The sequence below is a fragment of the Oncorhynchus nerka genome, linkage group LG20 (assembly GCF_034236695.1).
Source record: "Oncorhynchus nerka isolate Pitt River linkage group LG20, Oner_Uvic_2.0, whole genome shotgun sequence".
Classification (NCBI taxonomy): Eukaryota; Metazoa; Chordata; class Actinopteri; order Salmoniformes; family Salmonidae; genus Oncorhynchus; species Oncorhynchus nerka.
Genome location: NC_088415.1, coordinates 71,870,933 through 71,894,588, shown reverse-complemented (window position 1 = coordinate 71,894,588; position 23,656 = coordinate 71,870,933). Strand labels below are relative to the sequence as shown.

The following is a 23,656-nucleotide window of genomic DNA, read 5'->3' as shown; positions in this document are numbered from 1 at the left end:
GACTATAATCTAAAAAATGTTAGCTGAAGTGGGCTAATTGACTGTCAGGGACTGACACAACAAGAGGAAAACTGCTAATGCACAACCACATATCGAAACTGCACCTTGTGTTCTACTATTCTAACTCTCAACAGTAAGCTGAGCCTGAACCCTCACCCACCAAAAAACTCCCGGGCCGTCCCTGAACTTGGGTGTGTAACTCTCATTCTATCACCATTCATGGGTGCTGGAAAACGACATAGCTCAGTGCTCAGTCTGTTGTGTTGAATTGCATGCCAGATGTCTTAAAAAGCAGCTCGAACAGCATTCACTGCGAGGACAATCGCACAGGCACTGTGACGTCTTTGTAACACGTGTCACGACCAAGGACAGAGGGGCTTTGTGGCCCCATGTAAAGCAGCCAGTTGTAAATGTCTCTCATAGATACAGCTGTGTAGATTTACAGACCATATGCTGCTGGTGAGATGACCGTTGTTTTCCCCGCAAGTATGAGTGTCACATCTCGTACCCCACAGCTGATTGCCAAAAGCACATTAGGACATGTTTTGTCACTGGAAGCAGCTCTGTAGTATTGCTCTGGGGGCATGTGTCCTCTCCCAGAGATATTTGAGAGGAGCAATATACTGCTGTCGGTCTTCAATCCCAGCCATCCAACACCACATGCCCATGGCTGTGCTGGTGCCACTGAGTTTACAGTCTGAAAACAAACCCTTGAGTCTCCTTACAACACATTGTCTGTCTGTGCATTGTGTTGACGCAAATGGTAGATACATGATAGCTAGTGCTTTCCACCACTCTCATTTGAATCAGTTTGACACAGCCGACACTCCTTCTTGGCTCCCTAAGCCCGTTCCATATTATCTGACAAGATGTCCTCTTGGAACTTGTCTTTTAATGTGACTCGTCTGGGAGAATGCAGTGGTCTACAGCCACGTTGATTTACAGTAGGGGCCTCCCCTCCTTAACATTCATCCACTGACTGTCTTGTGCAATAAACAAGTGACAGGTTCCTGGGTGTGCAGTTAAATGTCACTTTCCCCGTGAGACGGGAGATGAAGGCCATCCTTTTATGCCACTGTCACTTTAAGTATCGACGGCTTCCTCTCCTGCTGCCGATTGATAAGGGGAATTGAAAGCGGATGAAAGCACATTACTTTGTGATGGAGAGAGGTTGGACGGAATGAGAATCTCTCCCCTAACTCCCTCCTCTGTTTCTCCCTCTCTTTGTTTGTCCCTTTCTTTAGTTTAGCATGTGACGGTTGTGACATATTAAGGGAGACATCTTCCCTTCAGTGGCTGGTGCCAAATGATTTGTGATTGAGAAGGGGGTCATTTGAAAAATGTGTGTGCTGTCCTCAGCTACTCTATGCTGGTCTACATGTACAGTGGCTTCAGAAAGTATTCATACCCCTTGACATATTCCACATTTTGTTGTGTTACGGTTCTGAGTTCAAAATGCATTAAATAAAATTTAAAAAATGTCTCATCCATCTACACACAATGCCCCATAATGACAAAATGAACATGTTTCTAGAATTTTGTTTTGCATACTTATTGAAAATGAAATGAAATACAGAAATATCTCATTTACATAAGTATTCACACTCCTTTGCTATGACACTCCAAAATATTGATTTAATACATTTTGAATTCAGACTGTAACACAATGAAATGTGGAATAAGTCAAGGGGTATGAATACTTTCTGAAGGCCCTGTAGGTATACTGTAAAACACACATAACTACGCTTCACATTTCAAAAACCACATTGATTATATTTGCTCAAATAAGTTTGTTTACTAAAAATGCATTCCACTATGCACCGAAAAAGTCGTATTTGTTGTACAAGCTAAAAGCCTAAATCTCAAACAAGATAAGAACTCATATTCACAAGTCTCTCTCGCATCTAGACATGGCGACATTATCTTTTGAATAAAATTACTCACAGATCAACAAACGTACACCACTTACGGCGATGAGAGGGGGGAAAAACAACCACTGACAGCAAGGAAAAGTGATGATGTAGAGGCACTTGTAAGTTAGTTTGGTAGTCTCCCCAGTAACACCAAGTAGCATCTTGTCTGTACACTGTAATTAGTAATCACTTAAAGTGGGGGTGAGCCCTCCTTAGCCGGGCCAGCCAGTAATCACAAAGTCAGTGAGAGGGGCTGGAGAACGAGCGGCTGATGATGGTGCTTGAGGTGAGCAACTGGTTTCAGACAAAGAGGGTTAACAAGAGGGTGAGAAATCTTAGCTAGTGCATTCATTTCAGCTTCTTGTTTCAGCCAGCCAACCAGCTAGCACTCGTAAAAGGGGTCAGTACAGGGCATAAGGTATGTATGAGCGTGCTGAAGAGATCCATATATACATGGAAGAAAAGGATGGAAATTGTTTTGTTGAAACAAGAGCTTTTGGTTCCTAATGGAAGTGGCTTAAGATGGATATCCCTACACACACATACGCGCGTACACACACACACACACACACACGCTCACACACTAGGTAGGCCTGGTTAACATCTCATTAATGTGTGTGCGGATGAGTCATTCTCTCTGTATGTGAAAGCTGAAAGGTACACACTGGGGCTGCTTCAGTCATCGTTTAAGGCATGTTTCATGTGTCTGGGAGAGGAGAGCACCAGTCTGAATACAACATCCCACACACACAGACAGACTTGGCAGACCGGAGAGGCATATTCGCTCCATCTTAACTCTTTCCTGTTTGTAATCACAACACTGAATTTAAAACAGGTGTGGATCATTCTCACTACTCTGGCTTGGGTTGATGTGACTGATAGAACATTTTACTCACAAACTTTCCCCTGCTATTGAAGGGTCGTGATGGAATGTTCTGCTAAGTCAGGCTCAAGCTGATATGGTGTGACATTTGGAAGCTTATCACTCATTCATTGCTTGCATTATATCTCACTGGACATGCACTTGAATTGTGTTTGGGGTTGACCCTTTGTTTGTAAAAAGAGAAGCATCATCTGTTTCAAGCACCCCCCCCATTCCATTATAAACCTAGGAAGTACCAACAAGCTTGATTTATGGGTTTTGTTTTTTCCTTATCAACATTTGTGTTAGTACACTATTTAGGTGTCAGGTTGTACCTTTTATGGGGGGGGGGGTCTGATGGACAATTAGAGATGAGTTGACCTTTATCAGTTGTGCTCTAATGCTGTCCACAGCCTGGCATCCCTCTGTGTTCAAATGTTCATCAGCAGCTGTGCTGTCAGGTTCAATTCCAATGTGCAGACAGCTTGCCTGCCACATACACACACACTCACATACACACCCACACACAAACATAGCAAACAGGAACACACATACACAGGCACACATGTACTGTATAACACACGCCACATACATACACACACACACATAGTTCTTAACGTGGTCCTTTATGTACCCTGTAGCCTTACCAAATCACCACCAAATAGGCACAGCTCCTTTGTGGTGTTATTGTCACACCCACCGTGATGCAGAGCCTCACGCCACAGACACAGTGGACCCTATTTGATATAAACACTTTACATGGTTCAGATATGTTCGTCAAATGCATCTCGTCACTGCCCTCTAGTGAGATCAGCCCATACCACGCTCATTTGAATGGCACTAGTGGTCTATACCTGCTTATAAACTAGTCCTATAAACTCACCCATAACATTGTGATTGTATATCAAATCATTATTTTACAACATACTCTGAGGGGAATACTATCTCTGTGTCCTTCATCACAAGGTAATTCTAAGGTCAGTCTGAAGGCTTGATAGCCTAACATGACATACCCAGAGGACTAAGTTCTGTGCCTGGTCCCTGTGACCTTCCTTTTCAGTGGGATCACACAGTCAGTTAGTGGAGGTCCCTGACCCTCTTATGTGTGATAGATCTGAGAAGGCTTAACTGACACTGACCACTTGACATTCGTTGTGATTGGACGTCTGACATAGGCACTTATATTTCCACTATCCAGTAACCATTTAACCATCAAATGATCTGTTGATTACCTGCTAATATGTTTCAAGTGATACTAAGAATAGATATAAGGGTTTCATTCATGGACAGAGAAACGTATTGTAATTTCCTATTTGTGCTTACACATGAAAAAAGCCTACTTTGCTTTTGCAAATTCACCCCTTGATGTAGTCACATCAATCCATGCCAAAGGTTATTGCATATTTCATCATACATAAACAGTGAGTGAGTGTTCAGTTGGCCTTTGTGGTTGTAGGGCAGCTTGTTAAACTGGCCCTCTTTGTCTACCTCCTCACCCCACCGCCCAGCTCCGGCTGGCCTTCTCTCTGCATTATTCAGAGACACAACACCAAGGTGCAGCTCATTTCCCATGTCTTCCATTTCAAATGATTTTCAGCCTGCATCCAAGCACATTTTATTGACACAAAGACAAAGGATCTGGCACGTGTTTCTCCCCAGCCCCTCGTAATATTAAATATTAATGCCAGCATAATTTCGCAGGCTCTCGAGTCCCAAGGAGCACGAGAGTACAACCGTGTAGTCATCAGTGACTTCAGCATTTTTCCCAAAGGCAAGGAGATTGTCAAAATCAATTCTGAGACGCCCCAGAAACAGCAGAATTTTTTGAATTACATTTCACAAATGCACTTTTGCTCATATGTGGGGGGTTATTAAAATATGGTGCTCCAGTCTGTTGTGTTTTTGTTGAAGTTTGTCTTTGTTTACGTGTGTGTTTCTGTTGTATTACCAGTTCCATCCCCAGGCCAAAACAGAACAGAAAGATGGCAGCAGAGTCTGCTGGTGCGTGAGTGCAGTCAGAGTGTACTGCAGTGGCAACATTTATACAAACCATTATTCATGCGTTGTGGAGACCCCACTCCCCACAACGCGACAAGACACTTTATCATCAAAGCCAGCACACGTGGGTCGCCTGGCTCCCGTAGGAGCGCGTTCTTTTGATTCTCTTCCCCCCTCTCCCTCTACTCTCTGCTGAGTGGTTCTCCCCCAGCACCCTGCTTGCTCTAGCCCCCTGTTCCACTGCTCCCTGGGTCACCTAACACTTCAAATAACTCCGCCAAGGACCCGTTATGCGCAATGTGTTCTCCTCAGCCTGCTCCTCAGCCTGCCATGCCAGTGAATTACACAGCCGTTCCACGTTATTAAACATGACACTCAACCAAGATAATGAGCCTTTTTTCATCTCAATTTGGAATCCTAATCTCGTTTCTTTGATTAATGGGTGCTGATCTGCATATCAAGGGCTCTTTTTAATTTCTCCAGCAAATCCTTTTTTATGATGCGCTCGCAAGAAAATAAAATCTGTCTTGAGAATCTTATTTCCATCTCCAGCTACTTTTTCACAAGAAAATATTCTTCTTAGGACAGGTAGTGGCTTAAGGGGGAAAGGGAAGCGGGCCGGGTAGCAGGCTGATTGGATGAGGGCTCCAACCTCTATCCCCTTCACCCACTCAAGACAAGACAGGAGAAGAAAGACAGAACCTGCTGGGTGTTTTGGTCAACCAAGACCAGTCTCCTCATTTGTCCTCACATACACTGTGGGGTACGTACTGCTCTGCTGCATGACCATCACAGACACACTATCAACTGACCATTACTGTCTACGTCCCAAATGGCTCCCTATTCCCTATATAGTGCATACTTTTGACCGTAGCCCTATGGGCATTGGTCAACAGCAGTGCACTATATAGAGAATAAGGTGCCATTTGGGACGTAAATACTGCATCACAGCCTGACCTTTCCCCACTAGACACCAGCAGAGAGATGCAGGATACAGGAAGCACAGGGTTTCTTCATGGGGAGGAGGAGCGATGGAAAACGATCTGGCCTGAGCCATTAATAACAGTCTCCAGTCAGAGGAAAAAGACTGTAATGCATTGCCGCAGCACAAGCCTCCCTCTGTGTCTCATTGCTGCCCATACAACCATGTCTATGTCCCAAATGGCACCCTGTTCCCTATATGGTGTACTACTTTTGACCACGGTACCAGTTATAGTTTGGACATACCTCCTCATTCAAGTTCTTTTTACTATTTTCTACATTGTAGAATAACAGTGAATAAATCAAAACTATGAAATAACACGTATGGAATCATGTAGTAATCAAAAAAGTGTTTGAACAAATCAAAATATATTTTAGATTATTCAAAATAGCCTCCCTTTGCCGTGATGACAGCTTGGCATTCTCTCAACCAGATTCACCCGGAATGCTTTTACAACATTCTTGAAGGAGTTCCCACATATGCTGAGCACTTGTTGGCTGCTTTTCCTTCACTCTGCGATCCAACTCATCCCAAACCACCTCAATTGGGTTGAGGTCAGGTGATTGTGGAGGCCAGGTCATCTGATACAGCACTCCATCCCTCTCCTTCTTGGTCAAATAGCCCTTACACAGCCTGGAGGTATGTTGGGTCATTGTCCTGTTGAAAAACAAATGATAGTCCCACTAAGTGTAAACCAGATGGGATGTCATATCGCTGCTGAATACTGTGGTAGCCATGCTGCTTAAGTGTGCCATGAATTCTAAATAAATCACAGACCGTGTCACCAGCAAAGCACCACACCTCCTCTCCCATGCTTCACGGTGGGAACCACACATGCGGAGATCATCCGTTCACCTACTCTGCGTCTCACAAAAACACGGCGGTTGGAACCAAAAATCTCAAATTTGGACTCATCAGATCAAAGGACAGATTTCCACCGGTCTAATGTCCATTGCTCATGTTTCTTGGCCCAAGCAAGTCCCTTCTTATTATTGGTGTCCTTTAGTAGTGGTTTCTTTGCAGCAATTTGACCCTGAAGGCCTGAGTCTCCTCTGATCATTTGATGTTGAGATGTGTCTGTTACTTGAACTCTGTGAAACATTTATTTGGGCTGTAATTTCTAAGGCTTGGTCTTTTACCAAATAGGGCTATCTTCTACCTTGTCACAACAAAATGGTTGTCTCATAAGCATTAAAAAGGAAATAAATTCCACAAATTCACTTTTATCAAGATACACCAGTTAATTGAAATGCATTCCAGGTGACTACCTCATGAAGCTGGTTGAGAGAAAGCCAAGCTGTCATCAAGGCAACGGGTGGCTACTTTGAAGAATCTCAAATACTACATGATTCCATATGTGTTATTTCATAGTTTTGATATTCTACAATGTAGAAAATAGTTTAAAAAATAAAGAAAAACCCTGTAATGAGTATGCTTCTCAAATGGCTGTTTTTCTCAAAGCTACCTATACACGTCTGTCTCTGTGTCATGCATTACTGTGGGCTTGGAAGAAATGTCAGGAATGGTTTCGGGAACGGCACAGTGATGTTATCATGTTGCTACAGTGTCACAACTTCTATGGTGGATCTGTAATCTGGAGGCCTCTGAAGAATGTAGCCTCGGAGAGAGGGGGAGACTCAAACATTTCAGAGATTTCCAAGCATGCAGAATGGGGGTAGGATGGGGGTGCTGGGTCCCCCTCGGGGTGAGCTGAACTCTGGGAAGGAAGGCGAACACAGGAGCTAGTCAGTGTGACCATACCAACCCTCTGTTTCTCTGTTGGGCTGTAATTATCATCATATTCCGCAGCTCTGCTCAATGAATCATGGTCATTCTATCGGCCACGCACCCATCGAGGAATACTCCTTTAAAACCTTTTGAATTTGTTATGCTGTTGGCCAACAAAGAGAAAGAGAGAGAGATGCAGTATATAATTCAGTCTCACCTTCCCTGCCTTGCCACTCTTTCTTTCTCTTCCTTTCCATCACGTTTATGTCTACCCAGCCCTATGGTTCTCCCACTGCATCATAACCTTCCAAGCACCTCCGTGAATCACTGGCTCACCAATACCCTTGTTGATCAGAAATCAATCTCTCTCATCGCTGTGGGAATAAATACCTGAGAGACCACTGGAGATGTCACCAGGGGTTCCCTACAAATCAGACAGACCAGTTGTTTGTCTTCTCTCAGCCTCCGCAGCAATATTTTCCTAATCCATGGCTCCCAGCCAAAGGCACAATAAGTTAATTAACCAGCTAATTTCCACAGCACCTCAGAGGAACTTAAAAGCAAGCAATCCCTAATGTATGGGTTAATTAATAAGATGGGGAAAGGTAAACATTGTAAAAATCAATTTGCCAGACTAAATCTGCATTGGGGGAGGCCTTGAAAAAAGCTCTTACGACTGATCAAAATGCTCCCGAAGACTGATGGTTGCAGTCAAATCCAGGTTGGCTTTGACTGCAGCCCTCTCCAAGGTAGATATTGTTCTGAAGTTAATGGGAAGATTCACTTGCCGAAAGTTACATCAACGCAATCAAATACTTGTATGCTTTTGGGAAATTAGACTGAAATATCAAGCAGCGGTGCCATTTGGGCAGGCAGACTGTAGCTGTACAGTGAGCGCTGCAATAAGCCTGCAATCTCCCATTGTCTTTGCAGACAAGCAAACCTGATTGACTGCTTCATTATGCTGTCATGATTGGTTCTCTGCTCCTCCATCTTGCCAGCTTGATATTAGTAGAGGAAGATTGACGTCCAAATGGCCTACACCCACTCTTGTCTGTCCAAAATGTGTTTGTCTGTCCAAAATGTGTTTGCCTGTCCTAAATGTGTTTGCCTGTCCTAAATGTGTTTGCCTGTCCTAAATGTGTTTGTCTGTCCTAAATGTGTTTGTCTGTCCTAAATGTGTTTGTCTGTCCTAAATGTGTTTGCCTGTCCTAAATGTGTTTGTCTGTCCAAAATGTGTTTGTCTGTCCTAAATGTGTTTGTCTGTCCTAAATGTGTTTGCCTGTCCTAAATGTGTTTGTCTGTCCTAAATGTGTTTGCCTGTCCTAAATGTGTTTGTCTGTCCTAAATGTGTTTGCCTGTCCTAAATGTGTTTCTCTGTCCTAAATGTGTTTGCCTGTCCTAAATGTGTTTGTCTGTCCTAAATGTGTTTGCCTGTCCTAAATGTGTTTGTCTGTCCTAAATGTGTTTGCCTGTCCTAAATGTGTTTGTCTGTCCTAAATGTGTTTGTCTGTCCTAAATGTGTTTGTCTGTCCAAAATGTGTTTGCCTGTCCTAAATGTGTTTGTCTGTCCTAAATGTGTTTGTCTGTCCTAAATGGGGTTCCATGTCTCCCCTGTATCCTCTGCCTCAGCCAACAGATCCACTGGTGATGACAGACAGACAGACAGATCATTTTGCTATAGGCTCACATAAGGCTAGATGGCCATGATGACAATGTCAGACAGACAGAGGCTGTTGTGCCCCAGTCACCCTCTCTGATAAGACAGTGTTTCTATCTACCCTCCCAAAAGAGACAGTTCCATGTTACCATGAACTGCAGGCTCTAAATTGTGATTACAGTCATGCAAGGCTAAATCACTCTGCTGTTGGAGAAAATAACCTGGCTAAGATAATGAACGGGTGAAGCTCTGACGTGATTGGCACTTTGAGCATAAATAACCTGGAATTATCTGTAATAACCATGGTAACCGAGTGGTAATTGCCAGAAAGTTCTCTTTTTGCAGAAATAGCGTTTTGGGGGGGGTAGAAATTAGTCCTTGCTCAGTTTAACTTACATTAATTGTATGCATTGTGGCCATTCATTTGTGTCACGAAGGACTGCAGTGGTGCTGTCTCTACAGGCTCCTTCTCCTGGCCATAAAGAAGGCAATTAGTATTGACAATTATGAAATGTTTTTGCCTTTTTAAAAGGAATCAGATCCCAACTTAATCCACAGATAAGAGTTGAATAGGCTATGGAAATCATGCATAGTACAAGCATTCATTCAATCTGCCTACATGAAAGGCTTTCTCCCACAAGGCAGAACATTTTCCAAAATGGCTTCCCTAAAAACATTCATTTTAATGCCACGCTGGGAGTGTTTTAAACTCTTAGTTTCATCTGGGATATTTTGTACTATTTCAAGGAGAAGTAGCAGAGGTGGTAGTGCTACTACTACTACTACTACTACTAGTACTACTAGTACTACTACTACTACTACTAGTACTACTACTACTACAACTACTACTACTACTACTACTAGTACTACTACTACTACAACTGCTACTACTACTACTACAACTGCTACTACTACTACTACTACTACAACAACTACTACTACTACTGCTACTACAACTACTACTAGTACTACTACTACTACTACTACTACTACTACTAATACTAGTACTACTACTACTAGTACTAGTCCTACTACAACTAGTACTAGTAGTAGTAGTAGTAGTAGTAGTAGTAGTAATAGTGGTAGGCCTAGAAAAAGGTATTCTTGCAACCCTATCTGTGTGATTGACTGGTATACTGGCAGTTGTACGGATTATGAGGTAGTTCAATTGAAGTACTATTACTCATCCAGCTAATATAGCTTTCTCTTTCTTTGAAACTACCGGCCATACCAGTTCCCTCTGCCTCTTACATTTGCCAGGTTGAGTGACACAGTTGTGCCATGAGATGTCATATGGATCGGGTCTGAGCACTCATCTTCCAGGCATGTTCCTTCCCCCTGCTCCGTCTCAGTGCCACAACGTTTAATGCGGGGAGGCAGGAGGAATTTTCTGATTAATAAAGATATTATGCAAAAGCACATTCCCTGCCTGCCTTGCAGCCCTGAGACGGGGGGCACGCGAAGCATGCTGTTCGGATTGGGAGCCACAGGAATTACAGTAGCTGGAGGTAGATGGTGAAATGACTAGTCAGCAAGGTGCCATACATTTTAGAAATGTTTTCTTGGAACCAACATATGTCAGGTATTATAAACTGCTGTGTGTTCTGGTTCGAGCCCTGAATGCTGATTAGATGAAAGACATTGTATATTAGACCGTATACCACGGGTATGACAAAACATACATTTTTACTGCTCTAATTACATTGGTAACCAGTTTATAATAGCAATAAGGCACGTTGGGGGTTTGTGATATATGGCCAATATACCACGACTAAGGGCTGTGTCCTAGCACTCCGTCTTGCGTCGTGCTTAAGAACAGCCCTTAGCCGTGGTATATTGGCCATATACCACACTCCCTCTGGCCTTATTGCTTAATTGGCCACAGGCTGCTGCAGGAAGGGTCATGTTCACTTCTATCTCTTTCTTACTGTATTATATTCTTTCCACCTCAACCAGACAACAATTACCACCACGCTTTCTTCTCGCCCTACTGCTGTGCACAGTGGTCTCATTCTGTCTGTCCTCCCTGTCTCTTCAAGGCTAGACTGGCGGTGCCACTGAGTCGGTCCTGGCTGGACTTTCCCCCCAGAAAAGAGAAGAGAGAGCATTCTTGTCTCTAGCATGATCCCTTTCATTTTTGTCATCTTACAATGTTCATATTTTTCATCATTAGATCCCCACCCATGGCCATCCCACCACAGCTAGCCAAGCTTTGTCAGTACGACCAGGCCCAGGCTCTCCCCATTATTATCAAGCTGACGTCTTGCCTGGAGTCCTTTGACTCCTCCTTGTCCTCTGACAGCCGGGCATTTCCCATCCACGGCCATGGGCCATGCGCTCGCTCCTTCACAGCTCCACACTCCTAGTAGCATAGCTCTCTTGTTGTAGTCCTCTCTCATAAGTATGCCCAGCGGGACTGTTGTCTAGGGCTAGGGGCTGGCTGGTAGCTCGGACCTAGTGGCCAGCCTCCTCCTGGGAGACAGTGGAGGCCTTTGTTCCCCTGTCAGGCCTCACATTCCCAGAGCAGCCATGGGTCCCCTGGAAGGCAAAGTTCATGGGGAGGGACTCAGCTCCATTCTCCTACACCATGGTTTCCAAATCCCGCCCCCAAGGCATACCTATTGAGAGCAGGGCAGGGATGTGGCTCAAGCCCTTGTTAAATAGGGCAGTCTCAGACAATGGCTTTGGACAGAGGTGCTTGAGGTGGTTGTTACGCATCTAAGGAGCCATTTGAAAGACATGCAGTTTGGCACCCCGGATTAGACTATTACATAAAGGGTCAATGCATCTAGATTGGAGAGTGGAGGCAGCCATGGATGGAAATAAAAATAATTTCAATACTTATGTTTAAAAGAAAGAAAGAAAGGTAAATGGTAGAGACATTTTTGGGGGGCTTTGAGCTGAAATAGTCTTATCATGAAAAATAGACAGCAATTTTTTTTAAACACACTAGCGTTCAAAAGTTTGGGGTCACTTAGAAAAGTTGCATGGTGGCTCTAACCAGAACAGAAAGAGGAGTGGGAGGCCCCGGTGCACAACTGAGCAAGAGGACAAGTACATCAGTGTCTAGTTTGAGAAACAGACACCTCAATTGCTCAACTGGCAGTCCTCATGCTGGCTTGAATGATTCGGGAGACTGACGCAGGAATGCGTAATAGGGCTTTAAATTGACCCAAGTTATGGCTTGTCGTGTAAAGGCACGGGGACGAAGACCAAACAAACACATAACAAAAACACAGGGTTGAAACCCAAACAAAAGAGCGAGGAGTACCTCGAATATATAACACATGCACACAATGATTAACACACGGGACGAGACCTGCAATCATCTGCGCAATCCACAAGGGCACGAAAGCCCAAAATACACAGCACAGGTACTCACACGCACCAACGGACATTGTAACATATGTGGACAGCCCAATGGAAACCAAAGGGCACACTTATACAGGTACTAATCAGTGGGAATAGGGGACAGGTGTGCGTAATGAAAGTTCCGGAGTTTTGCGGGTACTCTTTAATGAAGCTGTCAATTGAGGACTTGTGTCCTGTTTCTCAAACTAGACACTCTAATGTACTTGTCCTCTTGCTCAGTTGTGTACCGGGGCCTCCCACTCCTCTTTCTATTCTGGTTAGAGCCACCTTGCGCTGTTCAGTGAACACAGCGTTGTACGAGATCTTCAGTTTCTTGGCAATTTCTTGCATGGAATAGCCTTCATTTCTCAGAACAAGAATAAACTGACGAGTTTCAGAAGAAAGTTCTTTGTTTCTCGCCATTTTGAGCCTGTAATCGAATCCACAAATGCTGATGCTCCAGATACTCAACTAGTCTAAAGAGGGCCAGTTTAATTGCTTCTTTAATTAGTACATCAGTTTTCAGCTGTGCTAACATAATTGCAAAATGGTTTTCTAATGATCAATTAGCCTTTTAAAATGATCAACTTGGATTAGCTAACATAACGTGCCATTGGAACACAGGAGTGATGGTTGCTGATAATGGGCCTCTGTACACCTATGTAGATATTCCATTAAAAATCAGCCGTTTCCAGCTAGTCATTTATAGTCATTAGCAATGTCTACACTGTATTTCTGAGAAATTTGATGTTATTTTAATGGACAAAAAAAAGTGATTTTCTTTCAAAAACAAGGACCTTTCTAAGTGACCCCACATTTTTGAACGGTAGTGTAAAAACAACAATACCTTCCATAGCTTGTGACATCTGACTGACCAGAATACATCCACAGTAAATAAAGATGTACATACACCCTGATGGTTCACAATGTATTTTTCCATTCCCTTAGAGGAGAATTTAAATCTGAGGCAGAGCCCCCTGGCCGCTGTTGTTCCCCCATCCAAAAGAATTGGAGCAGACACTTCAGGCTAGGCCATGATGTCCCCACGGAGGATTTGTTTAATGGAAATTTTGTGTAAGAGTACATCCCCTGAGGTACACTGAGCTGTAACAAATCACAAGGACGTGCTCCAAAGTATGACATTTACCCACTGCTGGCATCACAAATCATTCACTCCAGGATGTACCAACCATTGCACACGGATCCAGCCAACCATCACAGTAAAATATGTCCCCCTCCAACACCACCCTCTCTTCTGTTTCCTTCTCTTATCCCTCCACACTCGACCATAACACTCTCATTTCTACTAAATACCAAGTCCAATGATGGACAGGTTCTTAATTCAAATGATTGACGTGCTCTTAATTGGATATAAGCCCAGGTGGGACAAGATGTTCTGTTCAAATATGTTTAGTTCAGAGCTGTGCGATTCTGAAGTGAACGTCGAGCTACACTGTATGTGCAGTACAGGCAGGTGTACAAATAACATACAGTACTTGACGTATAACGATGAATCCCGATAATGAAAAAGGGGAGGCTTTGACCCGCCCCGCTGCAGCACACACAAGTCTGTGCTCTGTTGGAGGAGAGACTGTGAGGGAAAGTTAGCCCAGGGAGGGAGCGGAAGATGGGAGGAGGCTGATCCAGAGAGGTGGGTGGGTACATGTTTCTGATGTGGACGGGAATGAGCTCCGACAGCTAGACTAAGGATGGAGGAAGGAGCTTATTTCACGGCTGATTTGTTTTAATATCTGGAGCAACAGCAGGAGAGCATGTGTGGTAGAGGGCTACGGAGAGGGGGATCGAAGCCAGGCAGTGGAAGAGAGAGGCAGTGGATTGGAGAGAGGATGAGAGTTGTGTGGTGGGGAGGAAGGGATACATTGAAAGGTTGGAGAGAGAAGAAGAAGAAGAAGAGAGAGGGAAAGGAGGTTGAGGGTTTATATAACAGGAGACTTAAGAGAAGGGAACATGAAAGGAGGCACGTGATCATGGCTACAGTAGTCTACAGAAGGTGAGAGGATGGAGGGAGAGAATAAGAGCGATAGATGTTGGCTGAATGAGAACAGAGAGGGAGAGATCAGAGAGACAAAGAATGAATGAATGATAGAATGAGAGAACAAGATATCGAGAGAGGGAGAATAGAGAGAGGGAGAATAGAGACAGAGGGAGAATAGAGAGAGAGGGAGAATAGAGAGAGAGGGAGAATAGAGACAGAGGGAGAATAGAGACAGAGGGAGAATAGAGAGAGAGGGAGAATAGAGACAGAGGGAGAATAGAGACAGAGGGAGAATAGAGAGAGAGGGAGAATAGAGACAGAGGGAGAATAGAGACAGAGGGAGAATAGAGACAGAGGGAGAATAGAGAGAGAGGGAGAATAGAGACAGAGGGAGAATAGAGACAGAGGGAGAATAGAGACAGAGGGAGAGGGGTTGGTCTCTGGAAGAGAGAACCAGGGTAGTAATGTGTTGAAGCTGCAGGCGAGGGGAGCAGTGTGCTCAAGGCTGAGGGTTGAAGGCTGGGCTGGACGAGATGATGTCAGGTGATGGCTCAGGCTCAGAGAGACTTAAAGGAGAGCAGCCCTTTGATGTGATCCGAGATGAAGAGCAGAATGGAGCTGGATAAAAGGCCCCAGAGCTGAGAGAGAGAGAGAGAGAGAGAGAGAGAGAGAGAGAGAGAGAGAGAGAGAGAGATTGGGACACATGTATCAGATGTTCAGCAGGCTCTGCTCACAATCACTGTTCTGGGGCAAAACCACATGACTAACAACATTGGTCACTTTATGAAACACAAAGCCTTCACTATCTCATCCTTGAATATCCAAGGCCTGGGGTTATTTGCTTTTGGCCTAAAGAGCAGGAACCTGGACTTCACCAAAGAAATCAGAAATACAGACATTGTCATCCTACAAGAATGGTATAGAGGAGATGCACCCACTGGTTTCCCTCCAGGTTGGTAGTCCCATCCACCAAACTACAGGGAAGGGACTCAGGGAGTATACTAATTTGGTATAGAGCAGACCTAACTACCTCTATTAAATTAATCAAAACAGGAACATTTTACATTTGGCTAGAAATTCAAAAGGAAATGATCAACAGAGCGAAATGACACCCTCAGCACACAGGGGAACAAACACCTACCTGGAGGGGACCGCATTCCCTCCCCAATATGCCCCCCTAGACACAGCTACAACAACATAACCAACAAAAGCGGGTCACAACTCCTGCAGCTCTTTCATGCTGGGTATGTACATAGTCAATGGTAGGCTTCGAGGGGACTCCTATGGTAGATACGCCTACAGTATAGCTCATCTCTTGGCAATAGTACTGTAGACTACTTTATCCCTGACCTTAACCCAGAGTCTCTCAGAGCGTTCAGAGTCAGCCCACTGACAGTGTCTCAGTAAGACAAAAATAATAGTGTTCCAAAAAGGTCCACTTGCCAGGATCACAAATACAAATTGCATCTAGACACCGTTGCCCTAAAGCAAATAAAAAACAACACATACCTCGGCCTAAACATCAGCGCCACAGGTAACTTCCACAAAGCTGTGAACGAGCTGAGAGACAAGGCAAGAAGAGCCTTCTATGCCATAAAAAGGAACATAAAATTTGACATACCAATTAGGATCTGGCTACAAATGACTTGAATCAGTTATAGAACCCATTGCCCTTTATGGTTGTGAGGCCTGGGGTCCGCTCACCAACCAAGAATTCACAAAATGGGACAAACACCAAATTGAGACTCTGCATGCAGAATTATGCAAAAATAACCTTTGTGTACAGCGTAAAACACCAAATAACGCACACAGAGCAGTATTAGGCCGATACTCGCTAATTATCAAAATCCAGAAAAGAGCCACTAAATTCTACAACCACCTAAAAGGAAGCAAATCCCAAACCTTCCATAACAAAGCCATCACCTACTGAGAGATGAACCTGGAGAAGAGTCCCCTAAGCAAGCTGGTCCTGGGGCTATGTACACAAACAGACCCCACAGAGTCCAAGGACAGCAACACAATTAGATCCAACCAAATCATGAGAAAACAAAAAGATAATTTACTTGACACATTGGAAAGATTTAACAACAAAAAAACTGAGCAACCTAGAATGCTATTTGGCCCTAAACAGAGAGTACACAGTGGCAGAATACCTGACCGCTGTGACTGACCCAAACTTAAGGAAAGCTTTGACTATGTACAGACCCAGTGAGCATAGCCTTGCCATTGTGAAAGGCTGCCGTAGGCAGGCTATGTGCACACTTCCCACAAAATAAGGTGGAAACTGAGCTGCACTTCCTAACCTCCTGCCAAATGTATGACCATATTAGAGACACATATTTCCCTCAGATTACACAGATCCACAAAGAATTCAAAAAAACAAACCCAATTTTGATAAACTCCCATATCTACTGGGTGAAAAACCACAGTGTGCCATCACAGCAGCAAGATGTGTGACCTGTTGCCACAAGAAAAGGGCAACCAGTGAAGAACAAACACCATTGTAAATACAACCCATACATGTTTATTTATTTTCCTTTTGTACTTGAACTATTTGCACATCGTTACAGCACTGTATATAGACATAATATGACATTTCAAATGTCATTATTCTTTTGGAACTTATGTGAGTGTAATGTTTACTGTTAATTATTATTGTTTATTTCACTTTTGTTTATTATCTACTTCACTTGCTTTGGCATTGTTAACATATGTTTCCCATGCCAATGAAGCTCTTGAATTGAAATTGAATTGAGAGAGAGAGAGAGCTCTCCACTGATAGAGGATGAGTAGGCGAGATCCTGCAGTTTCTATATGTTTCCTGACTAATGGACATGTCTATAGCTGCCAGCACAGCATATGTAATACTTCTATGCTGTAATATAAAACTCATCATCTAGAGCAGAGATGGGCAACTTTGAATGGGGTAGGGGCCACGAAAAATCTGAACTCATCATGAGGGGCCATAGTCCCCCCTCTTGACAGCAGAAATAATTAGTTTTAGTTTTAGTGTTGGGGAGGGGGGGTGATCCGAGGGCCTTCAAAAGTAGCCCATCTCTGATCTAGAGTTAATATAAATAGTTGAGGGAGGAAGTGAAATCAGCAGGAAAGTAATTGTGATTTGTATAAGAATGAGCAGGGACCCTGATAGGAGCTGATAGCTGCTACTGAGAATCAAAGTTGAGAGGAGAGGAGGGAAATATGAGCAGTCCCTGCCCTGCCCAGTGTGGAGGGATGAGCCCTGAGCCAGGGACAGAGCCAGAGCCAGGCTAACAGATCTTTGATCCGTGAGTAAAATCTGTCAGCAGGACTCAGCTCCCCTGCCCACAGCCCCATGGATCACAACCTGCTAGCTAACACTACAGTCTGAACACAGCCCTATGGATCGTAATGTGGCAGCTCCTAGCCAACCCTACAGTCTGAACACAGCCCTATGGATGATAATGTGGCAGCACATAGCTAACACTACAGTCTGAAAACAGCCCTATGGATCGTAATGTGGCAGCACATAGCTAACACTACAGTCTGAACACAGCCCTATGGATCGTAATGTGGCAGCACATAGCTAACACTACAGTCTGAACACAGCCCTATGGATCGTAATGTGGCAGCACATAGCTAACACTACAGTCTGAACACAGCCCTATGGATCGTAATGTGGCAGCACATAGCTAACACTACAGTCTGAAAACAGCCCTATGGATGATAATGTGGCAGCACATAGCTAACACTACAGTCTGAACACAGCCCTATGGATGATAATGTGGCAGCACATAGCTAACACTACAGTCTGAACACAGCCCTATGGATGATAATGTGGCAGCACATAGCTAACACTACAGTCTGAACACAGCCCTATGGATGATAATGTGGCAGCACATAGGTAACACTACAGTCTGAACACAGCCCTATGGATGATAATGTGGCAGCACATAGCTAACACTACAGTCTGAACACAGCCCTATGGATGATAATGTGGCAGCACATAGCTAACACTACAGTCTGAACACAGCCCTATGGATGATAATGTGGCAGCACATAGCTAACACTACAGTCTGAACACAGCCCTATGGATGATAATGTGGCAGCACATAGCTAACACTACAGTCTGAACACAGCCCTATGGATCGTAATGTGGCAGCACATAGCTAACACTACAGTCTGAACACAGCCCTATGGATCGTAATGTGGCAGCACATAGCTAACACTACAGTCTGAAAACAGCCCTATGGATGATAATGTGGCAGCACATAGCTAACACTACAGTCTGAAAACAGCCCTATGGATCGTAATGTGGCAGCACATAGCTAACACTACAGTCTGAACACAGCCCTATGGATGATAATGTGGCAGCACATAGCTAACACTACAGTCTGAAAACAGCCCTATGGATCGTAATGTGGCAGCACATAGCTAACACTACAGTCTGAACACAGCCCTATGGATGATAATGTGGCAGCACATAGCTAACACTACAGTCTGAACACAGCCCTATGGATGATAATGTGGCAGCACATAGCTAACACTACAGTCTGAACACAGCCCTATGGATGATAATGTGGCAGCACATAGCTAACACTACAGTCTGAACACAGCCCTATGGATGATAATGTGGCAGCACATGAACACAGCTATGGATGATAACACTAACACTACAGTCTGAACACAGCCCTATGGATGATAATGTGGCAGCACATAGCTAACACTACAGTCTGAACACAGCCCTATGGATGATAATGTGGCAGCACATAGCTAACACTACAGTCTGAACACAGCCCTATGGATGATAATGTGGCAGCACATAGCTAACACTACAGTCTGAACACAGCCCTATGGATGATAATGTGGCAGCACATAGCTAACACTACAGTCTGAACACAGCCCTATGGATCGTAATGTGGCAGCACATAGCTAACACTACAGTCTGAACACAGCCCTATGGATGATAATGTGGCAGCACATAGCTAACACTACAGTCTGAAAACAGCCCTATGGATCGTAATGTGGCAGCACATAGCTAACACTACAGTCTGAACACAACCCTATGGATGATAATGTGGCAGCACATCAAATCAAATCAAATTTTATTTGTCACATACACATGGTTAGCAGATGTTAATGCGAGTGTAGCGAAATGCTTGTGCTTCTAGTTCCGACAATGCAGTGATAACCAACAAGTAATCTAACTAACAATTCCAAAACTACTGTCTTATACACAGTGTAAGGGGATAAGGAATATGTACATAAGGATATATGAATGAGTGATGGTACAGAGCAGCATACAGTAGATGGTATCGAGTACAGTATATACATATGAGATGAGTATGTAGACAAAGTAAACAAAGTGGCATAGTTAAAGTGGCTAGTGATACATGTATTACATAAGGATGCAGTCGATGATGTAGAGTACAGTATATACGTATGCATATGAGATGAATAATGTAGGGTAAGTAACATTATATAAGGTAGCATTGTTTAAAGTGGCTAGTCCAAGGACTAACACTACAGTCTGAACACAGCCCTATGGATCGTAATGTGGCAGCTCCTAGCCAACCCTACAGTCTGAACATAACACAGCCCAGTAGATCACAATGTGGCAATTCCAAACAACCTTCCACTCTGCACATGCCCGATAGAGTCGGTTACAATTTGCTCCTCACCCCTCTGCCTTGGCCCTAACCCTTCGATGTTTGCAGATCTGAAGGGTCTGGATAGGTATAAGCAATGCAGTGGTGGAGCTTCCACCATACAGATCTGCAAACATTGAAGGGTTAAGATCAATGTAGAGGGTTAAGGAGAGAAGTTGATAAACTACCATGAAACTCAGGAGGTACATGCGCTGTATAACTAGATAGGTAAGTAGATGCAACTCCTACTTTGAAAGGAAACACAATGATTCCACCCATGGAGCGGCGAATGTCTCAGTACTTTTTATCCAGTGCTTGTGTTGTGTGAATCATCCTCTGATGACCATCCTTTCAAACAGCTCCTGCCACGCAGAGCACTCACACCATTTGGGCATTGTTTGGAGAAACCATAGAGATCCTATTCAATTACTAGTATTGTAATTCCTAATTCTATGGGAGAAACCCACTGAAATTCTCCATCTACTATTTCTCCCATTGCAAGTGCGCCTGTCGAAAGCCATTTTAGACTGTAAGCACCTACCGTCCTTTCTGCATGGCTGTTAGGACCTGGGCATAGTGTTGGTTGAAAGCCAAAGCAGTGTGCTTGTGAGAGAGAGAGGTCCTTGAATAATACTCCACATACAAAGAATACTTTTACATAATACAGCGCCTCTATCACAAACTATTGATGTTACTATTGGGCTAGCAGCATATGAATTGACCTTGCTTTATTTGGCAAACAGCCTCCAATTTGTCCCGTTCTGGATCCTCTACAGTGACAGCTAGTCGCCATGGCACCTGCTATGGCCTCCTGCCAATTCGTTGTACATCTGGTAGGTGACATCATTGTGTCACACGCTGTCTTAGAGACTCAGTAACAGGGCACTGGGCACAGCAGACTCTGAACATGTCAACAAGACTGAATATGTCACCCACTTCAACAAAGAAGGCTCTCTTCCTATCGCAAATCGAAGGGCAATAAACCTCCCCCTCATCTCCATTGGAGATGGGAGGCAGTGCAGGGACTTCCTGCGGATATGGCAGGGAGTGCAGTGTGTGTGGAGAAGATGGCAGGGAGTGCAGTGTGTGTAGCGGATATGGCATAGAGTGCAGTGTGTGTGGAGAATATGGCAGCGAGTGCAGTGTGTGTGGAGAATATGGCAGGGAGTGCAGTGTGTGTAGCGGATATGACAGGGAGTGCAGTGTGTGTAGCGGATATGGCAGGGAGTGCAGGGAGTGTAGCGGATATGGCAGGCAGTGCAGGGAGTGTAGCGGATATGGCAGGGAGTGCAGGGTGGGTAGGGGTTAAGGCAGGGAGTGCAGTGTGTGTAGCGAATAAGACAGGGAGTGCAGTGTATGTAGGGGATAAGGCAGGGAGTGCAGTGTGTGTAGCGGATATGACAGGGAGTGCAGGGTGGGTAGGGGTTAAGGCAGGGAGTGCAGTGTGTGTAGCGAATAAGACAGGGAGTGCAGTGTGTGTAGGGGATAAGGCAGGGAGTGCAGTGTGTGTAGCGGATATGGCAGGGAGTGCAGGGAGTGTAGCGGATATGGCAGGGAGTGCAGTGTGTGTAGCGGATATGGCAGGGAGTGCAGTGTGTGTAGCGGATATGGCAGGGAGTGCAGTGTGTGTAGCGGATATGACAGGGAGTGCAGTGTGTGTAGCGGATATGGCAGGGAGTGCAGTGTGTGTAGCGGATATGGCAGGGAGTGCAGTGTGTGTAGCGGATATGACAGGGAGTGCAGTGTGTGTAGCGGATATGGCAGGGAGTGCAGGGAGTGTAGCGGATATGGCAGGGAGTGCAGGGAGTGTAGCGGATATGGCAGGGAGTGCAGGGAGTGTAGCGGATATAGCAGGGAGTGTAGTGGATATGACAGGGAGTGCAGGGTGGGTAGCGGATATGGCAGGGAGTGCAGGGAGTGTAGTGGATATGGCAGGGAGTGCAGGGTGTGTAGTGGATATGACAGGGAGTGCAGGGAGTGTAGCGGATAAGGCAGGGAGTGCAGGGAGTGCAGTGTATGTAGCGGATATGGCAGGGAGTGCAGGGAGTGTAGCGGGTATGGCAGGGAGTTCAGGGAGTGTAGCGGATATGGCAGGGAGTGTAGCGGATATGGCAGGGAGTGTAGCGGATATGGCATGGAGTGAAGGGAGTGTAGCGGATATGGCAGGGTGTGCAGGGAGTGTAGCGGATATGACAGGGAGTGAAGGGAGTGTAGCGGATATGGCAGGGAGTGCAAAGAGTGCAGTGTGTGTAGCGGCATGGCTGGAAGATTATGAGTCACCACAGAGCGGAGAGAGAGAGAGAGAGGCTGCTTTGTGTGAAAACTATTTCTCCGTCCATTGACAAGCACAGAAATAATTACCCCCTTTCAAATGTGTCTGAATAATTTGCTCAATAACACTCTCAATGTAGACAAGCACTTCCCCCATTGCAGATCTCAATGGATGGAGAGGAAGAGGATGGTGAGATGGTGGTTTTTGGTTGTGTAGGTAGGGAGAAAGGAAGCAGGGCCTGTGACATCAGAGGACATTCTTTGCAAAGTTTCTTGAGCGGGCCTAAACGGGTGTATGTATGTGAGTGTGTATATATGTGTGTGTTGTGTGTGTGTGTGGGAAGAGGGGGGCTGTGTGTGCGACTCTCCTTGTCCCAGTCTGTCATGTTTTAAGATGACTACCATCATTCCTGCTCCCAAGAACTGTAAGGCGCCATGCCACAATGACTACCACCCTGTAGCACTCTGTAATCTGTAATCATGAAGCTTTGAGAGGCTGGTTATGGCACACATCAACTCCGTCATCCCAGACACCCTAGACCAACTCCAATTTGCATACCTCCCCAACAGATCCATAGAAGACGCAACCTCTACTGCATTCCACACTGCCCACACCCACCTAAATAAGAGGAATACCAGTGTGAGAATGCTGTTCATTGACTACAGCTCAGCGTTCAACACCATTGTCCCTTCCAAACTCGCTATCAAGCTTAGGACACTAGGACTGAACACCTCTCTCTGTAACTGGGTCCTGGACTTCCTGACGGGCCGACACCAGGTGTTGAGGGTAGGCAACATCACCTACGCCATGCTGACCCTCAACATGGGGGTTCCAAAGGTGCGTGTGCTTAGTCCAGTCCTGTACTCCCTGTTCACCCACGACTTCAAGTTGTTAGGTGTCTAAATCAGGACTTATAATGGCCCCCACACACACACAGTCCTGAAGAAGTGCCTCTTCCACTCAGGAGCTTGAAAAGGTTTGGCATGGGCCCTCAGATCCTCAAAAATGTCTACAGCTGTACCACTGAGAGCATCTTGACTGGCTGCATCACTGCTTGGTATGTCAATAGCACCGCCCTCGATCACATGACGCTACAGAGGGTGGTGCAGACAGACCAGTACAGCACTGGGGTCGATCTCCCAGCCCTCCAGGATCTCTGTATCAGGCGGTGTGAAAGGAAGGTCCGGAAAATCATTAAAGACTCCAACCCCCCAAGCCATAGACTGTTCTCCCTGCTTCTGCACGGCAAGCGGTGCATCAAGTCTGA

General features: G+C 44.9%; 1 protein-coding gene across 1 annotated transcript in view; it reads left to right on the top strand.

Moving 5' to 3' along the window:
- The window catches only part of LOC115101576 (very long chain fatty acid elongase 7-like), a 31,321-nt gene extending 8,029 nt beyond the window's left edge, over positions 1 to 23,292 (top strand). The window contains exons 8-9 of the mRNA XM_065006082.1: positions 20,985 to 21,169; positions 22,959 to 23,292. Of these exons, the coding sequence (XP_064862154.1) occupies positions 20,985 to 21,169; positions 22,959 to 23,292 (519 nt within the window). The remainder of the gene's footprint in view (positions 1 to 20,984; positions 21,170 to 22,958) is intronic.
- The last annotated feature ends 364 nt before the right edge of the window (positions 23,293 to 23,656 follow it).